This window comes from Oryza glaberrima, chromosome 11 (assembly GCF_000147395.1).
Source record: "Oryza glaberrima chromosome 11, OglaRS2, whole genome shotgun sequence".
Classification (NCBI taxonomy): domain Eukaryota; kingdom Viridiplantae; phylum Streptophyta; class Magnoliopsida; order Poales; family Poaceae; genus Oryza; species Oryza glaberrima.
In genome coordinates this window covers 2,518,384-2,539,251 of record NC_068336.1, presented here as the reverse complement: position 1 = coordinate 2,539,251, position 20,868 = coordinate 2,518,384, and the positions used below count along the sequence as shown (strand labels likewise).

General features: G+C 42.9%; 2 protein-coding genes across 3 annotated transcripts; one reads left to right on the top strand and one right to left on the bottom strand.

The window, feature by feature from the left end:
* Positions 1-3,736: 3,736 nt before the first annotated feature.
* LOC127754286 (uncharacterized) lies at positions 3,737-5,082 on the top strand. The gene has a single exon (XM_052279765.1). It carries the CDS (start codon positions 4,231-4,233, stop codon positions 4,774-4,776), a length of 546 nt encoding a protein of 181 aa, XP_052135725.1. The 5' UTR covers positions 3,737-4,230; the 3' UTR covers positions 4,777-5,082.
* An 81-nt stretch (positions 5,083-5,163) lies between these two features.
* On the bottom strand, positions 5,164-10,468 carry LOC127754284 (putative HVA22-like protein g). Of its 2 annotated transcripts, none has more exons than XM_052279763.1 (6): positions 10,339-10,468; positions 10,046-10,144; positions 8,762-8,806; positions 8,608-8,671; positions 8,255-8,467; positions 5,164-5,856 (listed from the first exon to the last, which is right to left on the bottom strand). In XM_052279763.1, exons 1-6 carry the CDS (start codon positions 10,368-10,370, stop codon positions 5,662-5,664), a joined length of 648 nt encoding a protein of 215 aa, XP_052135723.1. In that variant the 5' UTR covers positions 10,371-10,468; the 3' UTR covers positions 5,164-5,661. The 2 variants fall into 2 exon arrangements, with proteins under 2 accessions (XP_052135723.1, XP_052135724.1); XM_052279764.1 differs by having other exon boundaries at positions 5,164-5,853.
* Positions 10,469-20,868: the final 10,400 nt, after the last annotated feature.

The following is a 20,868-nucleotide window of genomic DNA, read 5'->3' as shown; positions in this document are numbered from 1 at the left end:
ATAATTACCTTCTTTATATATGGTGAAAGATAGGATATATAAATACGCATTGTCCTTTGATTCCCTTTAACTACTGGAAAATTCAGTAATCAAGTGTGGAATCAAACAAATATATATACTCTCTACTGTGTGTTTTTGGTAAACCTCTTTCACACCCAAACAAGTGTGCTTCATTTCTTTTATTCTATATATGCAACCTTTTTTTTTAAAAAAAAAAGATGCTAATCGCATCATTTTTTTTTCTGAAATAGTTCTAATTTAGAGTGCATGCTTCGCTGCAAATAATAGAAAATCATCCATTGTTCCAAAACAATTATTTGACATGTAAAATATTTAACATTGTTGACAAGCTATATTGAAAATGGAAAAGCAGAGTGTTCAAATTGGAGTCTCAAAGGAAAGGTCCAAACTCTATTCAGATAAAATTGCAAGCAACAGAAGAAAAGTGAACTGATGATTTTGGGCCTTGCAAAGCTTTCGTTGGCCATGAAAGTAAGCCTTACGTAATGCATGGGCCCTATGTGGCTGAAGTGGGCCCATCTTTACTAGTTAATGGGCCCAGGTCGGAGGGGCCTGCTGTTACGACCTTTTAGATGGGCCGATACCTTGCTCCACAAGCCCATGAAGATGACGGCCCAGGTCAATACACGAACAGAGCCCAAACTGCACACTGACATGTACAATCGTGTCCAAATTCAGTTTTAGGGAACTTGTCTGAATACCTGTACTTCTATAAATTTTACTCAACTCCTGGTGATGATAAACTAATGCAGAATCGTTGGTATCCGCATAAAAAAAACAAACTATTAACAGTACTGGTAGATATACACATAGTCCACATTTAATTATCTTTAACAGCGAGATTAATTTGTCTCGTGAGGACGACCATCTGTATCAACATCAACTACACCGGTTGGTCAATTCGACTAGGCCAAGCATATGTTTCTTTGGCTGCACATGCTCTAATTCGCAACCACTCTAGAAAGTTAGATAAGTTCCAAGTAAACGGAAGAAAAAGCGACAATACATGCAGCATCTGTCGTATTTTATCTTCTCAAGACTGATACACATTTAATCTATCTAGCTTTCATACACGCCAATAGGTAAAAACGGCTACAGAAATTCTTGACTAAGCGACACTCGTTTTCGATTTCTACCAATTGAGCCATCTAAAAATAGTGCGAAAATGCAAATGAAAATGATCGAGAAAAAATAAACGGTTTTTCTATTATGTCAACCATTTTCTTATTTTTGCACCATGTTTACATGGAAATTAATTATCTTTTATAATAAAATAATTATCGTATTTCGAAATATCCCAATATATATGGTCTATGCCTCTATGGCTCTATTTGACCTATAGGTTAGAGGCCCATTAAGAATTGAACCAAACATCTAATGGTTAAAAGAAGAAAATAGTTTGTTATTTGCATAATGTAATTAAGCTTGAATCCCAATCTATTTGGTCATATTGTAAATTCATATTAGGTTAAATACATCAATACTGGCAAGCATGTTCCTATCTGTATAGCTTTCTTTTTTTTTTTGATATTTTAATATGATTTTTGTTTCCAATATTATGTAACCCATATGGTGAAGATGATGAGACAAGCATTAGAAGGTAGCAGTAGATGGAGGAGGAAAAGAGGGGCTATTTGCCTCTGATCTTTCCATGCTTTCGGCCACCGGTTGGAGACATGCATGAACAGGTGCACCCTCTATCACTCTCTTTTAATTAGGAAACCTCTCAACTCAACTTAATTTTGCTTTTTTGACGAAACAACCGCTCCATTTTCCTCCAGATGGCCGACCGATTATTCAAGGGATCTTGCACTTTGTTTCATGTTCTTGTCGTTATTACAGAGAAATTAATTATCCTGCTTCAACTCATAATGGCATGGATTGCATTGGAATAAACCCTAAATTAATGAAAGAAAACATGCCTGGTGACTGGACAAGCTTATTATATGGTCACTGTACTGTCATATGCAAATGAGAGTTTGTACGATATTTGTAGTGAAAGCAATGACCGGATCATACTTGTCGTTGAAAAGCATTCATCATATCACGGAAAGATGGGCTTGTTGTCTTGTGTAGACGTTTAATTAACTCTCAAAGTTCCTTAACTTCTTAAGCGCAACCTTAATAGTACAGCTAGCTGTTAGCTAGTACGTGCTCCCGCCGGTTCTATAATTTTTAACGTTTTCAATACTATATAATTTTTAAAATATATCTTTAACTACAGTTTTTCTATTAATATATACAACAAATAAACATATTTTTATTTTTTAAGATAAATTTATATATATGTTGTCCTGATGTCTTTAAAATAAATATTTTTTAAGTTATTGATGGTTCTTTTTAAGTTATTAATGGTTAAAAATTATAAAAGTTTAACCTAACCTTATCCAAAGCATAGAGAACTATAAAACTGGAGGATGATTTGAGACTTTTAAACAGGTCAACCGGGATACTTGCACTTACACCTGAATTTCTATAAAAATCGTTTATGTTAAAGTAGTGCTTCCGCTCAACACACACATATAGGTCCCATCGTTTCTTTGCAAACAAAAAATAATTTATGATAAAATTTTTATATACGTGTTCTTGGCGATTTTAAATCAAAGACGAAAAAATAAACTTCGATGAAAAAATATTCAAAATCAACTTCAAATTTAAGATAAAAATTTAAATTTTAGCTAACAAATATAAACACAAACGAAAAGAGGTCCGATAATAAATCCATGAGGAAGGCTGAGTTGGACTTATAACGTAGATGGGCGGGCCCCACCACTTAGAATGAGCTTGAACGTGAAAAGGTTGACGCTTGTGCGTCTCGTGTCTATCCTCTCACCTGCAGCCGAAAATTTGATAGAATGACTCTTCTATAAAACTTTTTTAGTACAAAAAAAGTTTTCTTAGCGCTAATCACAAAGCTATAACATCTCAACACTATGTGTATTGGCGCTGAGATCCTGTCTGAGGTGCCAATTCATCGTGCTAAAGTGTTATATAGTTCAGTGTCATCTAGATTAATGCTAAAAAAGGGTTATTTTTGCAGTATGTTTTTGGTACAAATTATTTATAAAATAATTTTTTTAAAAGGTCACTTTGTCGAAATTCCGGCACTTGCAGCGTCGTTTCGTGGGAGGCCACTAACCTCGACCGATCCTGGCCGTCCGATCCGTCAAGAGCGGACGGTGATCAGCGCTCTGCCCTCCTTTGAAATAGTCTTCGTGGCTGCATGCGTAGGTGATGGGCGCGTTGTCTTTGTGCCACGAAATAGAATAATTGATCATTTTATTTCGCTCCTTTTTGCACGTGTCTGTCTCTATCCCCCATTTTTTTAAGAAAAAATATATACTATTCAAATTTTGGTCGTTATCCAAACGTTTCCATGAACAATTTTAGGCATAAACTAAATATTTTTGCAGTGTATTATGACTCATCTTTTTTTTTCAAATTAAACAGTATATTTTTGCTTGTGCATGATGATTGTAAGATAAATGTAGCATCAAGTAACACGTGTATTCACATTTACGATTATTTATTATTTCAATTATAGACGATGTTCCGGTCGACAACAAGACATAGACATTTGTTGTGATTTTGTCAATTTCAAGATATGTCAACCGAATATTTTAGATATACTTACAGAGGCAGAATGTGTGTATGTATTCTTAGGAATAGTCTGTGCGTGTTACGAGTGACTTGCGTTTATATCCTGCTTTTTTTAAAAAAAAAAAAAGTCACACCAAAAAACATAAAATATATACTCCATAGGTTCAAACGCAGCCAATAGCCGTGGACTACCCAATAATTGCGGTGGGGCCCACACCCAGCATACATAGCCGCTCTCGCCTCGCGGCTCTGCCCGCCGTTTCGCCCCAAAATTCCGTTCCCGTCCACCTCCCTGTTCCCCCGAAATTTCTTTACAAAATTTTTCGAAAGTAAATAAATACGCCCACTGACGTGTGGGCCATACCCTCCTCCCCCTGTTCAAAACTTCAAATCGTCGCGTTTTTTCTTCAAACCGTGGCTCTCTCTCTCTCTGCAATAAGAAGTCGTCTTCCACCTCGAGCTCCTACTCTCCCCGGTGATCTCTCGCTTCGATTCGATTCTCTCGTGCAACTGCAAGACACAAGGCCAACTTGATTAGGAGGAGGAGGAAGAAGAAGAAGCGGTGATTGCTAGCTAGCTAGCGAGCTCCGTCGACTCTTGCCTGCAGCCATGATTACGGCGGCGGTGGCAGCCGTGGTGGAGTCCGCGTCGCCATCGCCATCGCCGGCGAGGAAGCGGTGCCGGCTGGGCGGGCCGGTCGTCGCGAACGGCGAGGGTGGTGCTGCTAGTAATACTACCACCAGTAGCGAGTTCCAGCTGCGGCACTGGCGCCCGGCGGCCGCAGGCAAGCGGGCGGGGCTGGGGATGCGGAGGCGGTGGGCGCCGCCGGAGATAGAGATCCCCGGCGGCGGGAGCGGAGTCGGAGTCGGAGCGCGAGGGTACACCAGCCTCCGGGACATCCTCTCGTCGCCGGAGTACGCCGCGTCGAGCAAGTCCAGCTCCCCCGCCGACGGTGGCAGCGGCGGCGGCGGCGGCGGCGGAGGGGACGTGCACATGATACGCCACCCGCTGGTGAAGCACGCGGCGTACGCCTACCTCCAGCTGACGCCGTCGGCGAGGGACGCCGCCGGCAGGAGGCGGCGGCGCAGCCGCGGCCCGCTCTGCCGCCTCCTCCTCGGCTGCCTCGGCTTCGTCGGCGCGCTCTTCGGACGGTGACTGACCTCGCCGTCTCCGGCGAGACACGCCCGCACGTCTCTTGACCTTTTGACCGATTTTTCTTGCCTTTTTTTTTAATTTCTGTTTTTTTACAGTGTATTATTTAGAGCAGAAATTGGATTTTTCCTGTTCTAATATGGGTTGTAATTAGTTTCTGTAAATAATAGTTTTGTAGGATTTTAGGTGTGAGACAGAGAGATGATGGCAACAATTCAAAAAAAGAAATGATTTGCTTGCTAACACCTGATTGGTTAGCTTGAGGGCAATGCATTTGTGATACTACTATTATTAAATTTTTACTCATCATGACTCCATGCATTATTGATGGAGTAATCAACCATGCAAAATCAAAGCAAAGCAAAACAAAACAACACGCAACAAAGAAAGGGAAAAAAAAAGAAAAACTCTCTCACCATCACACTATGCTTCATAGTTCATACATAACTGTTCTTAATTTGATCCATTCCACATTGGATTGCTTCTACTATCTGCTCTGTTTCTTTCTTCTCTTTTTCTGTTGCTTTTTCGTTGACGACTTGACGTTTGATTTTGATCCATTCACTATGTAGTAGTAACAGTTTTAGGTTATACGACAACTTTGGTCAAAATTAAACTGCTTCAAATTTGATTAAATTTGTAAAAACAACAATATTTTCAACCCAAGACAAATTTATTATGAAAATATATTTAATTATTGATTTAATAAAACTAATTTGATAATATCAATATTACTATATTTGCCTATAATTTAATTAAAATTGAAATAGTTTGACTTTGACCAAAGTCATGAAACGGAGGGAGTAGTATTTACGCAATATACACGGGTCACCATCTTGAACGGATGGTGCAATGCAAGCTTAATTTTGGCTCCTTAATTCATGCCATTTAGTTGTTGTTGTGCGGTCGCCGGTTCATGGCGCCACCGCCGAGGGAAGCGCGGAAAACGTCAGCAATGGCCGGTGGCTCGTCGTCGGGGTCGGCGCCGCTGAACCTGCGCTCCCGCGGCGGCGCCGACGGCGGCGGAGATGGCTCCTGCCGGCGGCTGGCGAAGGGGTTCCAACTCGACCAACTGCTCCTCTGCTGCACACACATGGACCAAAAATCAAGCTGATCATCACCATGAAATGGACAAAAAAAGAAAAAAAATGTAGTAACACAGAAGATTGTCTCTTGGTGCAGTGTATCTTTCGCGCCAAGATTCGTGCACATGGGCCGGTGCTCCATTGCAATCAGTGCTGAACATGGTATGATGCATTAGCATTACATTACATCACTTTCTTAATTATCTCTACTACTGTATGTAAAAACGGTCGTGTGAAAAATCCACACCACCTGGAAAAAAACGAAAAACAGTATTTCCATATGAAAATCAAAAAAAAAAAGAAAAGAAACAGGTAGATAGAACAGAACCCCATAAAACTATTCTCGGCAATAGCATATATCATGGCGCAGTCCTCACGTGAGAATGGTTCCGCACAAGTAGTTTACCAGCCTTATGCCGGAACCGGATTATCCGTGCCCGAAAAAAAGTCCAGTTAAGCGGTGATCCCAACGGTGTGGTGCACATGAAAATCGAGCAGCTGCGAAGAACAAATGTGTAGTACAGCACAGATGCAGAGGCAGAGAGAGACGATTGGTATGTGGAAGGAAATGCTTCGAGCTGCTTGGATCATGGCTGTGCATCCCGGAGAACTGAGGCACAAGTCGTTCGCACGACGGCTCAGCCATCACACCCTCACTGTCAGGTTGGGCCAGGATTTTGAGCCAAATCTGTGACAACTGACAGCGGCTTGAATGGGGCAGAGATGTTCAGAGTTTGGGGAGAAGAAGGGAAAAAGACTAGCAGTGAAAGGGTGTGTTTAGTTCACGCCAAAATTGAAAGTTTGGTTGAAATTGAAACGATGTGACGAAAAAGTTGGAAGTTTGTGTGTGTAGAAAAGTTTTGATGTGATGAAAAAATTGGAAGTTTGAAGAAAAAGTTTGGAACTAAACTCAAACTGTCTGTTTGCCAAAGTTGGGAGCAATGAGAGGGAGATGGCTGGGAAAGGTTGATTTGGCAGGATGGGGAGGAAGCCTCTAATTGCTGTAGCATCTTGTTTTCGGATGACAGAAGGGAGTTTCTTCAGATTGGAAAAACCAGCTGGTGTGTGTCACTAGTTCAGGGGAAGTTGTCTGTCTCACTAACTCTGAATTTTGGGTGGTTTTGGTGAGCACTTTTTCCATCCTTGAGTAGGTACCATGAGGTACAGGGTATCGTGAGGTACCAATCTAATCTAACCGTTGATTTAGGAGGGCTAAAACAAATCACCGCCCGCTCGACTCAATCGCATCCACCGACGACAGCCTGATGAAAAGCATGGTTTGGCCTGAAGAACTGAAGCGTGTGCTTCACGAGAGGGGCGCTGTACATGCTGCTGGTGATGGCGATGGGGTTCGCGTGCGCCTACTCCTACTGCTACCGCTCCAGGCTGCGCCAGCAATACGTGCTCTAAGAGAAGCCCTGCGGCGACCGCTGCCGTGCTGCGTCCACTGGTGCTACGAGCCTTGCGCCCTCTGCCACCAACATCCAGCTTTGGCTCACCAAGCTCTCGATGAAAAGCCGCCGCAACAATCGCCGAGCTCCGCCCTTGACCACCAAAAAAGACTGGATTTTGGTGACCGAGAGCCCGACGAATGGCCGCCTCAACCATCGCCGGCCTCCAGGTACCGCATCGACGAGCTCCTACCCTTGACCACCAAAAGAATGACTGGATTTGGGTTACCGAGATCCCGATGAACTCCAAGGCAACACAGTCGGATCCTCCCCACCACGGCCGCCATTCGTTGTCGCCTCCGTGCCGTCGTCGCATCCAAGGTGCCGCGGTCCCGCCGTCGGATCCACCCCGCCGCTCTGCCGCCGTCTCATCCACCCCACCGCGGCCGTCATCACATCCACCCAGCTGTCGCTGCCGCCGCCGTCGCATCCATGGTGCTCTCTCTCGTCCTGCCTGCGATGCTGAAGAGATGTGTGCGAGAGAAGAAAGAGATGTGTGCGTCTATGCGATGCGGAAGAGAACACGAAAAGACAAAAATACCCTCCCACCCATGGTACCGTATCGATCCTTTCTGCAGTATCACGCGGTATAGAGGCTGTATCAGCCGTTTGATGGGGCTAGATGGATGGCCACGATTCGGTACCGCACATGGTCAAGGACAGTAAAAAATCTCAGTTTTGGTAGTTCAAGGAAGCAGTGATTTGGACATCTTTACTTGAGATTTCTGGCACTAAATTTGATCTGGATGGCCCAAGGGAACTACGAGTCTTTGAAACGATGAATGAAACAGATGAGAAGGTAAATTTGATGACACTTGTCAGACTACCAGACGGTACAATTTGATTCACTCTATTAACAGGTAAAATCAGATTCTCAGATGTTCAGTTGATAATATCACGATGTATCTGTTCTGATATAGGGAAAAGAAGAAGCGTGTTAATTACCGGCTCTGAATTTGCTGCTGCTTCAGGTCTTTCAGAAACAACATAGCGAAGGAAGTCCATGAAGAAAGCTGTCCCTTTGTCAGCGAAGTTCTTGATGTAGAATGCTATCAGCTGGCCAGAGTTAGCTCTAAGATGCTCAAGCCTCTGCTCAATATTTGGTTCGTATTGCATCACTGTAGGCCGAATGAAGGAGTCATACACCACATCACTGCCCTGAATAAACAGTTACTCTCTCCAAGTGAGAAGACGATATAATTATTCTTGTTCTTTTTTCAGGTGAAACAAATACACCATTGAATCGTAAGTTTTAGGGGATCATAGTATGTCAATCATATGTAGGAGTATTTTCTGACCTTCGTTTTGGGATACCACAGATAAACAAAGAAAGCTAGCTTAATTTCTCCATACATTGGCATCCTGTCATGGGTAGATTACAGTAGACAAGCATAAACTAGGCGAACTATCAATTAGGAAGGGAAAACACTTTGCACATATAATTCAACTAACCATGAGACGAAGCTCTCACAAGCTATCACCATGGACACTATGATCCTGAAAAGTATTCATCATCAGAACGTTAGGAAGACTGATACTTTAGCAAGCATTGGCAGAAACCTTTGGCTAATTTGCAGCGTGTATTTTAAGTTATATAAAAAAACAAATCTCAAATTAATTTGGCAAGCATAGAAGTTTAAACATTGCAGTTTAATGTTCAGAAAACATGCTGTATCAAAGGTAGGACCAGTAACTGATTATAAACCTTTATAATTGGCTCCTAGTTTTGCCGGGTGAATATTTAAGCTTGAACAATATTCAATCAAAACAATGTGCTATGTTTTTTTTTTCAAAACTAAAACAATTTGCTAGTTAGCAAGTTTTGTAGAGGCTAGTGAATCATATGCTGTTTTTTTATGCTTGTCTGAATATCATTATTTTGACTGGTGCATGCAGCTCACGATTCTTAATATCCTTCTTAGCTAACATTTGGAGCGAAGCCCAATTGTCAATTAGGCAAAACGACCTAACGGAAGCAGTTTAGAAAACTTCCCTTAATCCCATACTTTAAAAGATCAATATTATATCCGCGGAGGCATGCACAAGTCTAACTATAGAAATAAAAAAATGACATGCTTAGAAGCATTGTCTTACAAACAATTATTCATGTCATTGTCTCAGTGACGAACAAATGTACAACCAACGCGGAACTGTTAAACAAATCAACTTTCATTCATCTTTCATAAAGCTGACTTTTAGACAGTACAGTATGCTATTAAGATACCTCAGCCAAATATCCAAGAATACTCGTCAAACATCAAGCAAATATACCCGTTTTGTTGACAAATGTTTGTGTCCATGTTACAAACAGTTAAAATCGTCATTTATCCACGTAACATCCACATGGAAATATGTTATCCATGGAAACCGAAGAAAAATAGACATTAAGTTGGCATCATCAATATTCAATCGCAATATTTTTTAGGATAATTGGACTGAATGTGATAATATCTACTTTTGCCCACAGACAACGTACATCAAGATGCCATATAAGTATATAACCATATAAGTGATCAAGGGACATAATTAATTAATCACCACATGACAAAGCAAAAAAGAACATGGTACTGAATCTCATGGAATGGAAACAGATCGAGACCATGCAAAGCATATGCAACAAAAGAACTAAACCAAACGAGTCCCAATAATCAGCAGCAGTTTTTCATATGTCCAATAACAAGCTACTGAATCTCATGGAGAATAAGAAGAAGAAGAATCATTAGGTAGGAAGCTGACCAGTACTGGCACCAGAAGCGGAGCATGTGCGCGTCATCGGGCCGCGTCTCCAGCGTCTTGAAGCACTCGAACGCCGGCATGGCGTACCCGAACAGCATCCTGAGTCCATCCACACATGCACCTCAATGAATTCAGTTCGTAGACCAAGTTTAATTCATGTGTATTGGATGATGCAGGCCAAGGATGATGTAGATAGCTTAGGTACGCATTGGTTCGAACAGGTAGCATGCATGCATACTAAGGGATAGCGAGAAAGATCGAAGAGGCTACAAGAAGGGATGATCTTGACTTACAGTAGGACCTTGGAGATGAGCTCGCCCAACATGTCGCCGCCGGCCGGTGAGCTCGGGAATCGCAGCGTGGGGAAGAAGAGGCGGGAAGAGGAGACGCGCGGGAGTGGAAGAAGAAGGAGTTGATCATCAGTTTGCCGGTCGAGGTGTGTGATATGTGAGTTGGAGTCTCAAGCTAGCTTTGACCAACTGCCTGTGGGGCCCACGGTATCTGCTTGCCTGCCACCGGTACGTCTCCATGTGTCACTGACTTGGTGGGGCCCGGTATCTTTCTTGCTTCTGCATTCCAATTTTTCTTTTTCTTTTATTCTGCTTTGCTCTCTCTATTTTTACTAAGAAACATATTACAGACTTAATCGTTCACAACACACTCATTATAAGACATGCATGCACTCGTAACTATCCTTATGAGTATCTTTGAAAGACGGGGCTAAGTTAAAAGTACATCACCTACCACTAAAAATATGATTATCATAAATACTAGCACTCGTGTCGAATATATTAAATGGGTTAATTGCATTACGAGAAACTTAATTAGTTGATTTATGTTCCCTTCTCGCTTTGCTATGCACTCTGGGTATTTGTTTGTCTCTTCATTGATTCGGTCGTTTAATTTTCCATCCATTCCTGATAAAAAAAAATTCTCATACCTAATACCATTCCTAACTCAAGACATTAGACATAGTTTTTATAAACTTCACATCATAAAAAAAACTAGTACTAGACACTGCTCTTTCAATAGAAATATCAATTTTCCATACTTAAATTTAATGCTAGGTGACAACTTATTTAAGGCCTAGTTTCCTTGTCTTTCATCATTTATTCACTTGTCACATCATCTTTCATTTTAGGTGACAGCTTATTTAATGCTATAGACAACATTCTAGTTATTGGGTTAGAAATGGCCTAATGTGGATTAGGTAGGACATGTCATCCAGAAACCATTTTTCTGTAGGGTTAATAAGGGTACACTAGTTGACTCCACCATTTAATATCCACCAAATTATTATTCTTTTCTCACAAAATCCCCAGCTTTGCTAAATTTCTTTAGTAACTTCAAATCTCGTAACCAAATAATTCGCCGACGACCACAAAATACAAGAGAAAACCGAAAGTACCTGCTTTTTTTTCTTGAAAATATTGGGTTTCCCACACTCACTCAATACTAGGGAGAACACCAAAGAAATTACTTCGCCTTGTAATTTTCTCCTAGCAGTGGTCCCTTTGCAGTGAAAATAAGTCCACCAACTATTCAATATTAGATTTTGGCCATGTAATATTATTATCTTCTATTAGCTGGTGTTCACGATTTTTTTGGGGAAATGTTTTGACAGAACAGTCAAAATTCTGATGTGGAAAGAACTATGGATAACGCCACATATATTGTAGTGATGCATGGAGTACATGCAGTCAATTCTCGTTTTGAAAGTTAGGGAATTCAAGTGAATTTCCTGGAGTGTTTATCATCAAGCTAGTCAGTCAACGTATGTGCAATTGTGCAATCTAGTAGTTGTCCTGTAGTAGCAAAACCGAGTCACGAAACTCTTCATCCGTGCGCGTTCGCATTACAAGTAGACTACTGGTACATATATATATATATATGTCCAAATTAAATACATCGGGTCAGTCAACTTTGTTTTTTCTTGGATAAATATAAGTCACACTTAGAAAACCTTTAATAATAAATCAAGAAAAAAAAAACAATAATTACGTGATTCTTTTAATAAGATTAATAATTAAATGTGTGTCTAATAAGGGTTAACATCACTATATATTAAAAAGAAGGTATATCATATACAGATAATAGATGAAGTATGTATTAATCTAAATGAAGAGTCTCAGTCAATGAAGCTATCGTGTTGCCTGCTCGCAGACATGGAACACGTAGGACAAATGCACATTTATGCATGCGTACGTAATTGAGCTACGCAAACACGGTGACGAACGTTTCCGTGTGGGTAGTTAAATTAGTGGTGATTGTCAATGCATACAGTCAAGACTTCACTGGTACCACTAGGACTATATATACTACTAGAATTAATGTGCTGACAGAAGCAGTACGTACGTGTAGTCATGCATGATTTGTTCATACTTCAGTTCGTCGTGGATCATTATGACTGTTAACTAATTTCTTCTTAATTAATTACATACTCTATGTGATACTTATCAGTGTTCAGTGATATATATATCGCGCTTGTACGTTCTAGAATGATCATCAATATAATGCTAGGAAATTAAATTAAGTGAGGTCAACTTTAAACTTTGCCCGCGGTTAGCTAAAGCGTGCATATCACATACTTCCTCTTATTCACGATATAATTAAAATGTTTTAGGTTTTAAATAAATACATACATAGATTTATGTATATGCCTCATTTTTTTAGATAATTGTATGCCCCTCGTATATATGTCTAAATTCATAATGTGAAATAGAAGAAGCATTTTATTTTTTTAAGAAAAAAATAGTATAGACGCAAGCGCTCACAATGTGCACACTTCGAAAGACTGTTGGTATATCTTGAGACTCACAAAGTCACCATGAACATCTTAGTGTTGACGGGTATATCACCTATCACTAAAAAAATAATTAGCTGAAGTGTGAGCACCCACAAGTCTACAACTACCCTAGTGACTGGTTTCATAAAAAAAAAATCTAACCAGTTGAGCTTCCTTCACATATTACTAGGGTTGCATTTGAGGTCTCCATTTTTTTTTTATCATCAATCACCACCTCTTTATTTAGACGATAGATTCAGTAATATCACGAGCCACCAGGCGGTAGCAGCGATAGCAGCGACGTCGACGAGGGCGTCGACGCCGACGGTGAGCACATCCCGCCGCGGGGCTCCTACTAGGTGGTCCCGATCGAGAAGGACAAGATCCTGGTGCCGCACGTGCACTTCTGCAGCGTGTGCAGCAAGGGCTTCAAGCGCGACGACAACCTGCGGATGCACATGGGCGGCCACGGCAAGGAGGCATCTGCAGGAGCTTATTGTGCGCGGCCACGGCGACGAGTACAAGTCGGCGGCAGGGGCGCGTCGCCATCGCCGTCGCCATCGCCAGCGGACGTGGCGAGGTGGTGTTTCTACTCCGGCCGCCGAACCTTGCGTGAGAGAGAGGGGAGATGGGGAGAGAAGAGGAAGCCCGGGGGAGAATGACATATGGGGCCCACGTGAGCCCCACTATTTCTTATTATTTTGTCTAAAACTGACACGTGGGTCCCATGGGTTTTATTATTTTTCCGGATCGAACTGCCACTTAAGCGCCACGTCAACGACACGTCAGATAAAGACCGAGTCAAAATAGCCACATAAGTTCCACGTCAGCCAAAACCGTCATCTAAACTGCCGAGGGACTTTTTCTGCACTGGTTTTAATAGTTGAGGGACCTATTGTATCTGGTTTTCCGGTTGAAGGACGAAAATCGGATTCGTTGACAAGTTAAGGGACCTCAGATGAACTTATTCCTATTCCTGGGGTTGCATTGAGGTCTCCATTTTGGAAGGAAAAAGTATACTTTTACCCCCTCAACTATAATCCAAGTATGATTCATGACCTTCAACCATAAGACCGGATATACTAACTCCTCCAACTATTAAACCAGTGCAAAACTATATCCCTAAGTGGTTTTGGAAGCAGTTTTAGCTGATGTGGCACCTACGTGACGGTGTTGACCCGGTATTCATCCACGTGTCGCTTATGTGGCATTTTAGAGTAAAAATAAAAAAACAAAAATACTTGGGACCGACATATCATTCACACATGAAAAACAGTGGGACCCATCGAGCTTACATGTCATCCGGTCTCTCTCCTTCCTCTTTCTCCTCCCTCTCTTTTTCTCTCTCCTTTGCTCTAGATCTTCACCGGTGGCACAGTTGCACAGAGGGACAAGGCGGAGGCGGGAGGACCGGAGGTGGCAGGGGGGCGGAGAGGCCGGCGAGCCGCTCCTCTCCCATAGCCCGGCGCGCGCCGCTGCCTTGCCTCCTCTCCCGCTGGCTGCCGCGCGGGTACTTTCCAATGAGCTAAAGGTGGTGCCCGTACCCGACGAGGAGCTCGCCAGGCTGCGCGTCGAGTGGGACCAGCTCGAGGTGTCACGGCGGCGCGCCTCTACCTCCTCGTCCCGGCGCTCCGGGAGCTGCGGGCGCTGGTTGAAGCGCCAGTTGGGGCCGAACCGCCGGTGGCGCGGCGACGGCTTGGCGTCGACGAGGCGGAACGAGGAGTCCTCCACGGTGGCGCCGAGGGATTCGTCGACGGAGGTGAAGTCGAATATGGAGTCGCGGATGGTGCTCCGAGGTCGGTCGGACGTTGTCGGAATCGAGTCGTCTCCGCCACGCGGCGGAGTCGAACTGCTTGTGCACGGCGAAGTCGCCCCGTGACGGCTTGAGGACGAGAGAGAAAGAGACGACGCCGGCGGTGTTGACCCCAACGGCCATGGTGATGGCTGAGGCGGTGGCGAGTGAGAAGCTCGGCGGCGCCGGCTCCAGGAGAAGGCGGAGGACACCGGTGGCTGGGGCGGTCGGCTCCTGCGTCGGGGAAGCTCTCTTGGACGATGGCTGGAGGCCGACGGTCTCGGGGGCAGCGGCGGCACAGAATCGTGAGCACATGGCTTTCCATTGGACTCAAGCACATTGTAGATGCCGTCAATCCTTTCTCCAGAAAGGAGCTTCTCAGCGGGAATTGACACTGTGCCTATGAGCTAAGCAGCGAAGACATCATTGTCCTTGACAACGAACTGGACCTCGGCGGCATCATGCCCAACTGGGACGATGAAATTCTGCGTCCAAAAGGGGTTCTCATTGTTGGGAACGACGCGGCAGCACGGAGGGGGACGACGCCGCGAGCACGGCCGCCGGCGACGGCGATGGCGGCGGCGGGTAGTCGTGGCGGTCGGAGACGTTCATGTTGGCGAGCACATCCACAATGGGGTAAGGCTGGAGCAGGGCGGAATGGTGCGCGTACGGCTGCGGCTGTGGCCTGCGGCAGCGGCGGCGCGGAGGAGTAACCGTGGAACGAATGGGACGGTGAGAGGTAGGCGGAGGGCGGCGGCTGCTCAGTCTCCGGCGGTGGAGGATACTGGTATTGGTACTGGCCGTATGAGTAAGGGTACGTACTGCTGCGGCGGGCATGTAAGGATACTAGTATTGTTTTTACTCTAAAATGCCACATAAGCGACACGTTAACGACACGCGGGATGAAGACCGGGTCAACACCGCCACGTAAGGGCCACGTCAGCCAAAACCGTTTCCAAAACCACCCAGGGATATAGTTTGCACCGGTTTTGATACTTGGAAGAGTCCATATATCCGGTTTTGTGGTTGGAGGTCATGAATCATACTCGGGTCATAGTTGAGGGAGTCAAAGTACACTTTTTCCTTTTGGAAAAAGAAATGAGATGGGGTCTGGGTCTGGGGTGTGTGGGCCGTTTAAAGCAGTGCATATACGGGTTGGCACTGGCAGATTTGATCCATGGCCCATCTCTAGTCTCACTGGTAAAGATGGGCCGATCCATGGGCTTCATTTCTGTAGGATGGGCCAAGCGAATATAATGGCAGAGACTGGATGAATCACGCATTTTTACAACTCCATCAAAGTGAAAAGGGACTATTATAGGGGTAATAATAAAAGGAAGGGTAGTCCATTTTAAGTTCCAATTTTTATTTAAAAAATTTATCTCCTGTTTGATTGAACCCAACTCCAAGGATGATCTCGGTGACGTGACGTGCTAGGGCAGTAAAAATGTAAGGGGTTGCCCCTGCCATTGCCAGGGCCATCCTCCTGCATCATCAGATTCAATCAGCCACAGTGCCCTGGCCGTGCCACAGTAACAGTATAGTGCGCCATTGCATTCACCAACAGGTCAAGAGCCATTGCGCCATGCGTGTACCAGCGGCTCGAGGACGACTCATGATCAGCTCAAAACCATTCTGACCGGATGCCAGGCACAAACAGTACTTAACACCCTCCTGAATTTCATCAGCTGATGTCTGTTGATCAATTTAATTATAAGCATTTCTCCCCAAAACTTCTTTTGCATTTCCTAGCTTGGAATTCGTCAGGTAGGCCGGCCAATCGATCTCTCCTGCCCCTGAGGGGCGTCATCCTTTTCTCCTATGATATGATGCGAGAGCAGAAAGAAAGACGCCAGGCAGCCGCGAAGAGGCTACGACACCATAGTTTGGTGGTCAGGAGTGTTTTTTTTTATTATTATTATTTAGCTGTGTAATTAAACCCCTTTTATTAATATAACGACAGTTATCTGACTGGTCGTTCGAAAAACTTAATTAGGACAACCTACTTTCTCTCCACCCTTCAAAAAAGACCCTCTTTTTAGAAAGAGAGGAGATCCTCTCCTGTTAACAGTTTCATTTACTGAAATGCATAGTTTATCTTATAGCGTTTCGACGTTTAAAAAAAAATCTTGCAATACTAAAATGTTTTAGCGCAAAGCGTTTGTCCCATAAAAGCTTCATTCATCTTTCGAGTAATCAATGCAATGAAGTCTGTTAAAATGTTGAGCGAATGCATTGGAGTTGTTAAAGCTGGGGATACATTAGGATTTATTAAAGTGGAGACAAATACCTTAAAATGCAGGGCATTTTAGTCTTTTCAAGTTTGTTTTGGGCATTTTAGTATTTTTCAAGCTTTTATTGCTATATGCGGGATGTGCTATAAGTCAAGTCCTTTTACACGGATGGGTAATTTGATTGTAGCGGAATAACAAGGTGTTAGACAACGAGCGACGTTCTAGCGCGAAGTCATGATAACCACTGCAGAGGAGGCAACACTATGGCGATCAGATAGGAATGTTGATACCGTTTCCTATCCTAGCAGCACGGTCGTGAAACCATACCGCAAGATTAAGGGCCCCTTTGAATCAAAGGAATTTTATAGGATTGAAATTCTATAGGAAATTTTCCTATGTAGCCCTTTGATTCAAAGGATTGAAGTTTTTTAAATTCTACAAGATTCCTATGGAATGGCTTATTGCATATAGGTTTTGGAGGAAGCTTAGCAAGAGATCCAACCTCTTGAAAAAAAATCCTTTGAGTCTATATCTCTCATCCGATTCCTATGTTTTTCCTATGGTCCAATCAAACAATCATTCCTGTGTTTTGTAATCCTCTGTTTTACACTTACATTCCTGTCAAAATCCTATGTTTTTTCTATTTCTCTTTTTTTTTATTCCTACGATTTAAAGGGGCCCTAGTCCTCCCTGAGCTTCTTTTTTCATGTTTGTTTTCTAGCTCGGTCGTTTCATGCAATGCTGGAGCTAGAAATTACCCAAGTCTAGGGCTCAATTAATTGGTTATTGATTTAAGAGATAGTTTAAAAGGATTTAAGGATGATTATAGAGGAAAACCTAAAGCTCAAATCCAAACTGCTCTAGGTTTATCTCCGACTCCACCCATGGATTTTATGTATCTTAATACAACGAGATACATGAATATCGTGTATTCGTAAAAAAAAAAAGAGGATAATCAATCTCACAAGTTGACATGTACAACTAACTTGAATCGTCAATGGGGATAGCTACAGACGATAAAAAAAATAGGATAATTGTAAATTTACCCCTACTTTGAATCGTTATTACAAGACTGCCACTAGAAAATTATAAAATGCCACTAGAACTGTCATTCGAGTGACATCCTTAGAATATTGAAAAAAACGGTGGCAAATTTGCAAATGCCCCTGAAAAAATTATAAGTAAAAGCTTTTATATCCGTGTTCTTAAAATTTATAAAAGACTACTAAAAATAAGCTATCATAAGTAAAACTTAATTATAAGTTTTAAAATTACCACTAAAACCCTGTTTAGATGGGACTAAAACTTTTAAGTCCCTATCACATCGGATGTTTGGACACTAATTATAAATATTAAACGTAGACTATTAATAAAACCCATCCATAATGTTGGACTAATTCGCGAGACGAATCTATTAAGCCTAATTAATCCATGATTAGCCTATGTGATGTTACAGTAAACATTCTCTAATTATGGATTAACTAGGCTTAAAAAAATTATCTCATAAATTAGCTTTTATTTATGTAATTAGTTTTGTAAGTAGTTTAATACTCTAAATTAGTGTCTAAATACAGAGACTACAGTTAAGTCCCTGGATTCAAACACCACCTAAGTAGTAGTAGGAGTAGACAATAGCATAGCTAGTTAAAGGAATGTGCATGCCCATGCATGAACGAACGATTCAAGGGTACAGTGAAGATGCTACGTACACTAATCAAGTTGAACGCATTGTTCATAATGTGGCCGGGCAAATTAAGCCCGGCCAGGACCACCATCTTCAGACAAATTTTACAGCCAATCTCTGAATCTCTATTCGATTTCTCTCTCTCTCTCTCTCTCTCACAAACACACGCACACGCACACATGTCACATAGGAGAGTCTGGAGTAGATCTGATACCCCTCTATAATTTTCAGCAACAGGACACACCTATAAATCATGATACAGTACTAGATGCAGGGTCACCCTGATGATATATGGCCCTCCCTGATCTATGATCAGCCTGATGATACAGTAGCTATGATCGATCGGGAGGAGGCCATGACCGGGCAAGAACAAATTAAGCTGGCCTCATCATTTCATTTCAAAGCTCAGATGCCCGTGCCCCGGCCGTGCAGCAATAGATCTCGATCGCACAGGCTTTTTTGGTGCACAGTAAATACTATTGCAGGAGATTTTACCTATTCACTGTTAATTAACCTCTTGCAGTATTGTAATAGTCCACATACATTGCATTGCAGTATTGTAATTGCTTAATCTCTTGCAGTACTACTATGTACTCCTCCTGATCAAATTTATTTTCAGGATTGGTTTTTTTTTTTTGGAACAGAAAGAATACAAGGTAATGTAACTTTTGAATGCATATAGTTTTTGGCAGGCATGGTTAAAACTTTTCAAGCTAGAAAAAGCAGCAATAATTCACTGGGCCTACAAAGCTTTTGCGAGTGTACAGGAGCAGAAAGATCAAGAAGGCCCTGCCGGTGAGCAGAAATTGGCACTAATCATGTTCGTGATGACATCCATGATCCATGGCGATGGATAGATCGATCTCTCCTCCCGGAGAATGTCCGGCGGTTTTCACGCTGCAATCGATGCAGGCCGAACGGAAAGAATTGAAGGGGAAAAACATCGAGCTCTGTGCCTGCAAACCTGCATCGCATACGATCGAGGCTAGGACGGACGAAGAGCAGCATCAGCGTTGGATTCCGAGAACGCAATGATGCTAACCCAGGACCGGATGTTCAGATTTGCATCAAAAGCTTGAGAAAAATGTGGTGATGAAAATAGCAGTACATTGCACGTAGTACGTACTGCCTGCATATCCGTTCATCCAGGAAAGCTGCTTATTATGATCGTTGGTCCTGACCTGATGATCAATGGCCATCTACTACTAGCTAATTCTAATCCAAGGGAGAAGGGAGCAGCCATGATCATGCAGCGGAAGTCTGTCCACCTCTCACTGTACAAATACCGGCATGAACAATGATGATTAATCTACTACTACGACTGTAGAGGAAAACAGAGAGTTAATACGGACAGAGTAGCTAGACAGCATAAAGGCACACATGAAAGTGGCCAAGTGGGGCAATGCTTCTGCATGATCGGTATGTAGTCTGCAGTGAAACTAAGCTGCAGTGTAATCTCTCGTGGTAATTTCTTTAGCCGCTGTAGTTTTCTAAGCTTCGGCTTCTTATTTCGCTTTTTTTTCTTTCCCCTGATATAAATCGGTCTGGTTGACCGTGTTATATAACTATAACTCTTTTTCTTTTAATACATTGATGTGCAATCTTTTGCTTGTTCGTGAAAAAATCTCTCGCGGTAATTTCCACAGTAATTACAGTCCACTACTAGTATAGTACTACTGCGGCGTGGGGTCGCCGGCTCAGGCCACCGTGGCGCCATGTGTGACGGCGACCTCTCGGCCCTGCAGACGAGGCTGCCGACGATTGATTGCATAGCCAGTGCAGCAGCAGACGCAACAGGGCTGCGCACCTGCAGGTGGGCCCCACATAAAACTGGCAGCCTGATGACCTTTGACCGCCGGTCTAACCCTTCACGTACGTATATATACCGTATACTCCGGCCGTATATATACCACAAGAGTACGTATGTATATGTACACCACCAGTATCGTACGTGCTCCGGCCGTATATATACCTCAAGAGAGTTCGCAACATCCGACCGTACGTACGTCACAGATGCAGTACTGATGTGTACGAATTGAACAGCGAATACGTATTGCGCTCTGGGGCGTCTTTCACTCTTTGCGTCTTATACGTATGTCAGTATGCGTATATGTACTGTGCCGCCGTATGTGAATGCTGGTTGACAATCGGTCGGCTCCTAAATGGTCTCTTGATTAACATACAAACTGGAGTACAGATTTTATTAATGTTTAATTACGTGTATACGTACTCTGGCTCTAGGGTTGACCATGCTGTAATTAGGCTGAGTTAATTATTGTCGATGCTGTCATTAAGCTGGAGCTTTGTTTACCTGTGTCTGGAGTGGAG

Coding starts and splice junctions, on each gene's coding strand:
- LOC127754286 (XM_052279765.1), top strand. CDS start 4,231: ATGATTACGGCGGCGGTGGCAGCCGTGGTGGAGTCCGCGTCGCCATCG.
- LOC127754284 (XM_052279763.1), bottom strand. CDS start 10,370: ATGTTGGGCGAGCTCATCTCCAAGGTCCTACT. Junction 8,672..8,761: donor TGTGAGAGCTTCGTCTCATG/GTTAGTTGAATT, acceptor TACCCATGACAG/GATGCCAATGTATGGAGAAA. Junction 5,857..8,254: donor CAGCAGCAAATTCAGAGCCG/GTAATTAACACG, acceptor ATGTGTGTGCAG/CAGAGGAGCAGTTGGTCGAG.